The sequence below is a fragment of the Dama dama genome, chromosome 9 (assembly GCF_033118175.1).
Source record: "Dama dama isolate Ldn47 chromosome 9, ASM3311817v1, whole genome shotgun sequence".
Lineage (NCBI taxonomy): Eukaryota > Metazoa > Chordata > Mammalia > Artiodactyla > Cervidae > Dama > Dama dama.
In genome coordinates, this window is record NC_083689.1 from 61,629,027 (window position 1) to 61,641,140 (window position 12,114).

General features: G+C 37.8%; 1 protein-coding gene across 1 annotated transcript in view; it reads left to right on the forward strand.

Annotated features, from left to right (window-relative positions):
* SPINK5 (serine peptidase inhibitor Kazal type 5) overlaps nucleotides 1-12,114 on the forward strand; it is an 83,179-nt gene that overhangs the window by 67,737 nt on the left and 3,328 nt on the right. The window contains exons 32-33 of the mRNA XM_061149451.1: nucleotides 7,084-7,214; nucleotides 9,318-9,396. Of these exons, the coding sequence (XP_061005434.1) occupies nucleotides 7,084-7,214; nucleotides 9,318-9,396 (210 nt within the window). The remainder of the gene's footprint in view (nucleotides 1-7,083; nucleotides 7,215-9,317; nucleotides 9,397-12,114) is intronic.

A 12,114-nucleotide genomic window follows, 5' to 3' on the forward strand; every position in this document is an offset into this window, starting at 1 on the left:
ATCCCTAAGTATGCAGAAGTACTAGCCACAAAATCTGCTCCTTTCCCCCCAGCTTTATTGTGGTGTGTGTGTGTGTCTGGGTGTGTGCTTAATTGCTCAGTTGTGTCCGACTCTTTGTGACCCTTTGGACTATAGTCTGCCAGGCTCCTCTGTCCATGGGATTTTTCAGGCAAGAACACTAGAGTGGGTTGTCATTTCCTTCTTCGGGAGATCTTCCCGACCCAGGGATCAAACCCACATCTCCTGCATTGCAGGGAGATTCTTTACCTGCTGAGCCATTGCAAAGCCCTTAGTGTATGTGTGTTGATATGTAACATTATGTAAACTTGTGTACAACATATTGATTTGATAGACTTATAGATTGTAAAATGATTACCACTATAGTGTTAGCTAACATCTCCATCATCTCACATAATTACCATTTCTTTTTTGTGGGGAGAATATTTAAAGTCTATTCACCAACTCTGAGTATATTACACATTACTATTCCCTATAGTTTTCCTGTTCATTTCCAAGGCAAACCCTTCAATATCATGGTAATCCAAGTCTATGCCCCAACCAGTAATGCTGAAGAAGCTGAAGTTTAATGGATCTATGAAGACCTACATGATCTTATAAAATTAACACTGAAAAAAGATGTCCTTTTCATTATAGGGGACTGGAATGCAAAAGTAGGAAGTCAAGAAACACCTGGAGTAACAGGCAAATTTCTCCATGTAGTACAGAATGAAGCAGGGAAAACGCTAATAAGAGTTCTACTAAGAGAAGGCACTGGTCATAGCGAACACCCTCTCCCAAAAACACAAGAGAAGACTCTACACATGGACATCACCAGATGGTCAACACTGAAATCAGATTAATTATATTCTTTGCAGCCAAAGATGTAGAAGCTCTATACAGTCAGCAAAAACAAGACCAGGAGCTGACTGTGGCTCAGATCATGAACTGCTTATTGCCAAATTCAAACCTAAATTGAAGAAAGTCGGGAAAACCGCTGGACCATTCAGGTATGACCTAAATCAAATCCCTAACGATTATAAAGTGGAAGTGACAAATAGATTTAAGGGACTAGATCTGATAGAGTGCCTGATGAACTATGGACAGAGGTTCGTGACATTGTATAGGAGACAGGGAGCAAGATCATCCCCCCAAAAAAAGAAATGCAAAAAAGCAAAATGGCTGTCTGAGGAGGCCTTACAAATAGCTGTGAAAAGAAGAGAAGCAAAAAGGAGAAAAGGAAAGATATTCCCATTTGAATGCAGAGTTCCAAAGAATACCAAAGAAAGATAAGAAAGCTTTCCTCAGCAATCAGTGCAAAGCAATAGAAGAGAACAATAGAATGGGAAAGACTAAAGATCTCTTCAAGAAAATTAGAGATACCAAGGGAATATTTCAGGCAAAGAAGGGCTCAATAAAGGACAGAAATGGCAGAAGATATTAAGAAGAGGTGACAAGAATACACAGAAGAACTGTACAAAAAAGATCTTCACAACCCAGATAATCACGATGGTGTGATCACTTACCTAGAGCCAGACATCCTGGAATGTGAAGTCAAGAGGGCCTTAGGAAGCATCACTATGAACAAAGCTAATGGAGGTAATGGAATTCCAGTTGAGCTATTTCAAATCCTAAAAGATGATGCTGTGAAAGTGCTGCACTCAATATGCCAGCAAATTTGGAAAACTCAGCAGTGGCCACAGGACTGGAAAAGGTCCATTTTCATTCCAATCCCTAAGAAAGGCAATGCCAAAGAATGCTCAAACTACTGCACAATTGCACTCATCTCACACGCTAGTAAAGTAATGCTCAAAATTCTCCAAGCCAGGCTTCAACAGTACGTGAACCATGAACTTCCAGATGTTCAAGCTGGTTTTAGAAAAGGCAGAGGGACCAGAGATCAAATTGCCAACATCCACTGGATCATCAAAAAAGCAAGAGAGTTCCAGAAAAACATCTACTTCTGCTTCACTGACTATGGCAAGCCTTTGTGTGGGTCACAATAAACTGTGGAAAATTCTGAAAGAGATGAGAATACTACACCACCTGACCTGCCTCTTGAGAAATCTGAAAGCAGGTCAGGAAGCAACAGTTAGAACTGGACATGGAAAAAAAGACTGGCTCCAAACAGAAAAACAAGTACGTCAAAGCTGTATGCAGAGTACATCATGAGAAATGCTGGACTGGATGAAGCACAAGCTGGAATCAAGATTGCTGGGAGAAATATCAATAACCTCATATATGCAGATGACACCACCCTTATGGCAGAAAGTGAAGAACTAAAGAGCCTCTTGATGAAAGTGAAAGAAGAGAGTGAAAAAGTTGGCTTAAAGCTCAACATCCAGAAAACTAAGATCATGGCATCCAGTCCCATCACTTCATGGCAAATAGAGGGAGAAACAGTGTCAGACTTTATTTTTTTGGGCTCCAAAATCACTGCAGATGGTGACTGCACCCATGAAATAAAAAGGCACTTACTCCTTGGAAGAAAAGTTATGACCAACCTAGACAGCATATTAAAAAGCAGAGACATTACTTTGCCAACAAAGGTCCATCTAGTCAAGGCTATCGTTTTTCCAGTTCATGTGTGGATATGAGAGTTGGACTATAAAGAAGGGTGAGTGCTGAAGAATTGATGCTTTTGAACTGTGGTGTTGGAGAAGACTCTTGAGAGTTCCTTGGACTACAAGGAGATCCAACCTGTCCATCCTAAAGGAAATCAGTCCTGGGTGTTCGTTGGAAGGACTAATGTTGAAGTTGAAACTGCAATACTTTGGCCACCTGATGTGAAGAGCTGACTCATTTGAAAAGACCCTGATGCTGGGAAAGATTGAAGGCAGGAGGAGAAGGGGACAACAGAGGATGGATGAGATGGTTGGATGGCTCACTGACTCAATGGCCATGAGTTTTGGTGGATTCTGGAGTTGGTGATGGACAGCGAGGCCCTATGTGCTGCAGTCCATAGGGGTCACAAAGAGTCAGACATGTCTGAGCCACTGAACTGAACTGATTCCCTATAATCACCACACCATATATTAGAGCGCCATAAATTGTAGCTAAAAATTTATACCCTTTGACCAATGTCTCCTTATTTTCTCCAATCCCCTAGTAATCACCATCGTATTCTCCGTCTCTATGCGATTGGCTTTATTGTACAGTATTTGTCTTTGTCTGTCTTATTTAACTTAACATAGCATCCTTAGGGTTCTTCCAAATTGTCATTAGAGGAAGAATTTTCTTCTTTCTCATGTCTGAATAATATCCTATTGTTTCTATGTGTGTTTGTGTGTGTGTATCTTGACTATTATAATAAAATCTGTTATTTTACATTTCATTGCAGTATCATAGTCATAAAGGAAAAGTGTACCTATCATAAGTGTACAACTAAATATTACAAAGTGACCACATCTGTGATATTGACACCTAGGTCAAGAAATAATGTATCACCAGCAGACCAGAAATCCCATCATGCTTATTCTTGTGTAACCTGGTTTTGAGCTGAGCTTTCTCTTGGAGAAGAGAACAACATTCTTTATTCAGCTTGTCATTTAACCATCATTTATGCATGCTACAAATAATTATTGAGCACTTGTTATTTTTCAAGCATTACTATGTGTATGATTAAAATGGTGGTGCTGGTGGTTTAGTCGCTAAGTTGTGTCCAACTCTTTTGCAACCCATGGACTGTAGCCCGCCAGGCTCTTCTGTCTATGGGATTTCCCAGGCAAGAATACTAGAGGGGGTAGCCATTTCCTTCTCTAGGGGATATTCCTGACCCAGGGATTGAACCTGAGGCTCCTGTACTGGCAGGCGGATTTTTCACCACTGAGCCACCAGAGAAGCCTTATGAGAACTGCAGCCGTAAACAAAATAGACAAAACTCTCTACACTTGAAAAAACATAGATCACAGATGATGTGAGTCAATAGAAAAATGACATAGTAAATGCTGAGATACAATTTTAAGTATCTTGTCCAGAAAAGAGCTCCCTGAGAAGGTGCCAGTTGCATCTCCTAGGGAGATGAATTCCATACATGTGAGTGAGGGAAGAACATTCCAGGAAGAGGAATGGCAAAGCCTTGAGACGGGGCTTATAGGACAGCAAGAAGCCCAGTACAGCTGACACAGAGTGACCTCAGAGAGACTTATACAGGAAGACGTCACTAAAATAACAGGAGACCCTGTCATGTAAGGTTGTGTAGACCGTTTTAAGGATGTTGTCTATTAGTCCGAATGCAGGTTTTGAAAAGAGGAGTAACATGATCTGTTTTAAAAGGATATTGCACCTGCTGTATTGAAGATACATTGCAGGAAGGCAAGAGCAAAAGCTGGACAGCTAGTTAGCCATGGCAGTAACCAGAGAGGCTGGCTTATGGTGCTAGTAGTGGAGGTGATAAGAGGTAGCTGAATCCTAGGTCTATTTTGAAGGTGGATAATTTGTTCAGAGTTGATGTACTGTGTAAGAAAAGAGAGGCATAATTCTGCTTTTTGCTTCTTTATCACCCTTTATTTTGGTAGTTTTCAACCTTGGAGTGGCAGATTCCTGAAAAATATTAAGGATATACTCGGTTCAGTTCTACCTTTGCCAGTGACTTACAGAAGGTGCTTGTTTAAACTCTCCCTGAATATCTCTATTGATATGGAACTCACCTCAAGCTAAAGCAGTCCCTTTAGATGTTTGAATTATTTTAGAACACAAATCAGCAAGTACTTCTTTACACCTCTGAAATGATTATCAATAGATATACTACTATTAAATGATCTACTCAGTGTCTGTTTCAGAAATTAGTTTCCAAGGAATTTCTTAAGTTGTCAAATTTATTGACATACAGTTGTTATTCATAACATTTTCACATTATCCTTTTAATATCTATATATAAGGCACCACTTTTTAATATTGGCAATGTGTGTTTCTTGACTTTTGTCAATTTTGCAAATAGTTTATCAGTTTATCAATCTTTTCAAGCAACCATTTGGCCTTCTGTTTTCTATTTCATAAATTTATTCATTTTCTTCTATTTTCTTTGAGCTTATTTTGCCTATTATTTGCTAGCTTCTTGAGATGGAGGTTTAGATTGATTTTAAGATTTTTTCTATTTACATACCTACCTAAAACTTTCCTTCAAATCACTGAGTTAACTACTGAGTATTTTTTATTTTATCATTCAGTTCAAAACATTTCTATATTCCATTTTGATTACTTTAGAGTCATGATTTATTTAAAAGTGTGTTGCATAACTTCTAAATACCTAGGAGTTTCATAGCTATCATATATATTACTAATATTATTTCACTGTGATCCTAAAACTTGCATTTTATGACTTCAATTTTCAAATTTATCAATACTGGCTTAATGGCCCAGAATGTGGTCTGCAATTCATGTGGGCAACAATTTCATGTCTACTTAAGAAGAATGTGTAGTCTGCAATTGTTGGATATAGAGATCTACAAATATCATTGAGGTCAAGCTGATTATATTATTTTTCAAATACCACAGACACAAATATCAAAATATGTATTATTACAAAAAGTATGTTAAATATAAACATAAAGTTTGATAAATTTGCCTTTTTCTCCTTTCAGTTAATTTTTGCCTCATTATCTTAAGACTATACTGTAGGTACATAAATGTTTGAGATTGTTAATTATGGAATCTATTATTTTATAATTAGAAATCCTCTTCTTTTCTTTATCTCTGCCATTAGTTCTTGTCCTAAATTCTACTTTGTGTGATATTAATATAGATATATCACCTTTTGGGTGATCAGTGTTTGCACATATCTACTTTCTGCCCTTTATATGTTCACCCTATTAGTTGAAATATAAAGATATAAAGTATACTTCTTTTAAATATTATAAGTTGAGTCATTTTGTTTCTCCAGACTAAGAGTCTCTGTTCTTTATCTGGAGTAGTTAGTCCTAATACTTAATGTAATTATTGACACCACTGAATTTGTCTTCCATAATCCTATTTTTTAAATTTCTGTGTTTTTTCCTTTTTCCTGCTTCTTTTAAGGTGAATAAATTTATTATTACCATCATCATCGTGAAACACACTTCCAAAAAACTACTAAGAACAAATATGTTCCTTTTTCTACATGAAAAATTTATGTATTTTTTACCTTAGGAAACTAACAACTATCATATACTGAGCACTTAGTATGTGCCAAACACTGTATTATGTATACATATAAGTGCATTATCTGACTTGATTCCCTAAAACAACAATATGAGGCAAGAGCTATTACTATTCATGTTTTTCAGATGAGAAACTAAGGCTCAAAGAAGTCAGGTAAATCACTTCTTTAGTTAGTGGCAGAGCTGGAACTCAAAAATCCATGTGATTACCTAGCATTTATTTTGAGTGTTTCCTTTCTAGATTGTATATAACCAATGTCTTCATTTAAAAGGACAAAAAAAAAAAGTATTATTTTCTGCGTAGGCGTTTTCTCCCTATGGGCATACCTCAGTTTATCTGTGCCTAGGTGGCTCGGATGGTAAAGAATCCGCCTGCAATGCAGGAAACCTGGAGACCTGGGTTCTACCCCTGGGTTGGGAAGTTCCCCTGGAGGAGGACATGGCAACCCACTCCAATATTCTTGCCTGGAGAATCCCCATGGACAGAAGAGCCTGGCGGGCTGCAGTCCAGGAAGTCCCAAAGAGTCAGACATGACTGAGCGACTAAGCACAGCACTGCTGCTGCTAAGTCGCTTCAGTCCGACTCTGTGCGACCCCTTAGACGGCAGCCCACCAGGCTCCTCCGTCCATGGGGTTTTCCAGGCAAGAACACTGGAGCGGGGTGCCATCGCCTTCTCGAAAGCACAGCACTGTCTTGTAGGATTTCTGCTTTCTAATTGCTGTCTTCTTCCTTGTATCTTGGTTTGGCTACTTCCTTAGTAAAAAAAGAAGCTAAACCCAGGAGGTTACCTAACAGTGATATGAAATGAATATATGAGTTTGTATAACCTATGTTACAGTTCCTTTACTAACTATCTAGTCACACATGATTGAGGAAATCAAGAGGTTTTCACCAAGTCCATATCTCTTAAGTGCCATTGAGCAAATTTACTATGTTTTGTTTGTTCAGAATTCTGAGATGTGCAAACATTACCGAATATTACCCAGGATGGGTTACCTTTGCCCAAAGAATTTACAGCCTGTCTGTGGTGATGATGGCCAGACATACAACAATCCCTGCATGCTCTGCCATGAAAATCTGTAAGTATACAAGTCCACCAAGTCCCTCTTCTAGTGTAGAGGTTCTTGATCATAGTGTTGACCCACATTAGAGTATTGAGATGAATGCAAAGTTCTGTAACTAATTGTATAAGTTTAAAATTCAGATGTTGTGAATGATCTTATTCATGCCTAAAACAGAGAATATCTATGGGTATCCCTTTAATAAAAATTTTCATATACTTTACTGAGTAGAAGAGAAAGGAAAAAGTGGTGAGGTTACAACGTAATTAGAGAAAATCTCTCTAAGCCCATGTTCACTCATGGGAGTGTGAACATCATCTATACTGTGTGTAAAGAGAAAAGAGTTGAGAATCATTGCTATACAGAGTCAGCCCAGGCTCTAATCTCTAATGTCTAGCTTCTAGTCACAGATTTCCCTCCATTCTCCACCTGTTTCCAGCCTTCATTTCACCAGCTTTAAATAAGGGCATGGTGGCAAATCTTGCCTTTTCTACCACATCCCACCTCAGGAACATTCAGTCCCTCTTTGTTCATCCTGTCCTTCTTAGAACACTAAAAACAAGGGCCAGAATATGAAGATGGGCCTGATATCCTCCTTTTCAATTCTGGAAAGATATTTGAATTTACATTTATTTCTTTAAAATCAGCTAACTCATGAAAGAAAAAAACATTCTACAGTTCATATATGTGGACTAAAATTAGAATATGAGTGCTTTATGTGTTATATCTGTAAGTAAGACACTTTAAGTTTTCAGTTTTACTGAATCCTCACTACTTACTATAGAGTGGTATTATTTTCATTGTATAGAAGGTTAATCTGAGTCTCAGAGAGTCTAGGTAATCTGTTTAAAATGACAACACTCTGGAAGTAGAACGGACCGGATTGTAACCTTGTTGATTTGGGTTTAAATACAGTTTGCTTTTCTGTCTACTACACTACTGTTATATCAAAGGTAAACAAAAGGGGATCAAAGATTCCCTTGATAATATGGAGAAAGTTACCTCTTTCTATAAAAGAAAAAATGATGAAACATTAAAAATCTGTATGCATAATATCTGTGGGCACATAAATCTCTTTAAGTCCATCCATGGATATTACACAGTTTTAATAACTAAGGAATCTTAATTCTTAAATGTCTTAAACATTTAAGGAATGAGTAAAACCATTCATGAATGTTACTATATGTGTCTTATTCCCTCCCAGAAATCCTTCAATTTCTCTTTACTGTAAATGCCAGGCCCTAAATTCTCCAACCAATGCTCTGCAAGCATTCCATTAACTATTTAAACCTATAATAAGTTATACTTTAATCAAAGGAACTTTAGAAATTACAGAAACGCCCATGATAAAAATACTGATAAAGGATGCCTCAAGACGGATTGTTTAGCTAAAGAACTGAGAGTACATGTTACAAAGAGAAGATTTAGACTGTCACAGGCAAGATTGAGCATTACTGGTTTCTGAGGTCTTAGAAGAAGCTAGAGGGAAGAAATTTCAACTCTTGCAATGTTCAAAGACCAGATGAAGTGTCCTGATAGACAGTTAGTCTCCTATCACCAAAGCAAACAAGTAGATGTTTGCTATATAATATTTCTTATGAGAAAGACATTAAAATTCATATATCTTAAGATTCTTTCCAAGAATAAAATTCACAATGACCATATAGTTATGTTTTATAACATATATACATAATTTACATATATTTATGTAAAACTTATTTTGTAAAATGTATCCTATTTTATAACCCCCAAGTCACATTATAGATATCAAATAAAGTCAAACTCCTCTCTGGGAGCCAGTTTTATTATCTATAAAATAATGGCTTTTGTGTTAGATGATGTTTATTTCTAACATTCAACAATTCCATGAATATATAGCGTATAGGAGAATGAAATATAATGAAATAGATCCAGGCCTGGGGCATAAATCTGGAGCTAAATCAGAAAAGGGAGAATAAATCTGAATGACGCCTACTAGAAAACAGATACCAGTTCCTACCCCTGATTTCAGTTCTGATTTGATGCCCAAATGTCATTCATATTGATGCTTGGTTGTGTTTTGTTTTGTTTTCATTATAACTGTGAGTTTTCCCAGCTTTGAAACTTCCTATTCTGTTTTAGAATACGCCAAACAAATATATACATACGCAGTAAAGGAAGGTGTGAGGATAATAGCATCAAAGAAACAACACCTCTTGGCGTAAGTATCTGGCGTTCAGAATCTCAGTCTTAGAACCAGGTGGTTCGGCTGCTGTTCCCTTGTATTCAGTGACGGATGTTTCTCCGGCCAGGGAAATGATAGCAGGTCAGGTAACCCCAGAATTATCTTCATTGTGAAGATAATTAATTACTGAAATGTGTGGGAATAAAAATATAGTAGTTAACACATCTAAATGTTTATAGTTTACTGGGATTAATAACAGACTGTTTATGAGCAATGTACATAATGTCACCAACACTTCTTTAGAGTAGCTTTTAATTTCTGTGATCTATGATACAGAGGCCAAGGGAGGTCAGACAGGGATAGAAGCAGACAAAGTTTCTATCTTTCTACTTTGCATTAAACTGTCCTCCAACATGAAAAATTGACCTTTTTATTTAAGTCCCTATAAGGATGTTTCTGGAATCAAGATTGCCGGGAGAAATATCAATAACCTCAGATATGCAGATGACTCCACCCTTATGACAGAAAGCCAGGAGGAACTAAAGAGCCTCTTAATGAAATTGAAAGAGTAGAAAAAGCTGGTTTGAAACTCAACATTCAGAAAATTAAGATCATGGCAACTGGTCCCATCACTTCATGGCAAATAGATGGGGAAACGATGGAAACAGTGACAAACTTTATTTTCTTGGGCTCCAAAATCACTGCAGATGACGACTGCAGTCATGAAATTAAAAGACGCTTGCTCCTTGGAAGAAAAGCTATGATCAACCTAGATAGTATATTTAAAAGCAGAGACATTACTTTGTCAACAAAGGTCCATCTAGTCAAAGCTATGGTTTTTCCAGTGGTCATGTATAGATGTCAGAGTTGGACCATAAAGAAAACTGAGCGCAGAAGAATTGTTACTTTCGAACTGTGGTGTTGGAGAAGATGCTTGAGAGTCCCTTGGACTGCAAGGAGATCCAACCAGTCCATCGTAAAGGAAATCAGTCCTGAATATTCATTGGAAGGACTGATGCTGAAGCTGAAACTCCAATACTTTGGCCACCTGATTTAAAGAACTGACTCATTTGAAAAGACTCTGATGCTGGGAAAGATTGAAGGCAGAAGGAGAAGAGGATGACAGAGGATGAGATGGTTGGATGGCATCACCGACTTGATGGACATGAGTTTGAGCAAGCTCCAGGAGTTGGTGATGGACAGGGAAGCCTGGTGTGCTGCAGTCCATGGGGTCACAAAGAGTTGGACATGACTGAGCAACTGAAGTGAAGGATGTTTTGACATATGTTACAGTAATCTCACCTTATTCGAGGTTTTGTTTTCTGTGGTTTTAGTTACCCAAAGTTCACAAATACTAAATGGGAAACTCCAAAAATAAATAATTCATTAGTTTTAAATCATTTGCTGTTCTGAGTAGCATGATGAAATCCTGCACCGTCCTGCTCCATCTCACCCAGGAGGTAAATCATCCTTTGTCTAGCACATGCCTGTCACATCCTTGTCACTTAGTAGCTATCTAGGTTATCAGATCAACTCTTGTGATATCACCGTCTTTTGTTCCAGAGACCCTTATTTTGCTAAATAATGCCCCTTAGAGTGCAAGGGTAGTGACACTGGCAATTCGTATATGCCAAAGAGAAGCCAAAAAGTTCCTTTATGTGCAAAGCGGAAGTTCTCAACTTAATAAGGAAAGAAAAAAAATCATGTGCTGAGGTTGCTCAGGTCTTTTGTAAAAATGAATCTTCTATCCATGAAATTGTGAAGAAGGAGAAAGAAATTTATTTTAGTTTTGCGGCTCCATCCCAAATGGCCAAAAGTTAAAGACACATTATGTGATAAGTGCTTAGTTAAGATGGAAAAGGCATTATATTTGTTGGATGGAAGACATGAACAGCAAATGAGTTCTGACTGGTGACAAGGCTTTTGGCCAAAAAGCATTAAGACTATATAATGAGACTTCAGCAAGGAATCCCCTGAAATTAGCCAAGCCATTTACTATAAGTAAAGTATGGTTACACAGATTCAGGAATAGGTCTGGACTGAAAAATATAAAAATGAGTGGAGTGGATGCATCTGCCATGAAGAAGCTGCTGCCACATTTCTAGCAGAGTTGAAAGGTTGATTAAAGAGGCAGACTATCATTCAAAGCACGTCTTGAATTACAATGAGACCAGGCTCCTCTGAAAGAAGATGTGCAATAGAACCCGCATTTGCAGAAGCACAAAGGAGGCATCAAGTCAGAAAAGCAGGGGAGGACAGATTAACTCTGCTACTATGTAGTAATGCCACAGGGGATTAAGCCAGGCAAAGTGTGAAGAGCAAATAACCCACCTGCTCTGAAGAACAAATATTAACTGCCCATGTTCTGGTAACAAAACCAGAGAGCATGGGGGAAATTCATCTTATTTACAGAATAGTACCACCAACGCTCCATCCCAGAAGTGAAAAAATACTTGGAAGAGGAAAGGATGGAATTTAAAGTACTACTAATAAAAGACAATGCACCTGGACATCCTGAATCTATCTGCTATGAAAATAAAAACATTGAGGTTGTATTTTTGCCTCTAAATACAATCTCATTGCTTCAGCCCCTTGATCAGAGCATCGTTCAATTTGTCAAAGTCACATACACCTGCCTGGTGTTTAATTACATTTAATCAGCAATTGATGCAGACCCTCACTTGGACAAAAAACACTGGAAATCACTCACTACTGCTGACACAGTAGGAAGCTACAATGGATAAATTAGAACCA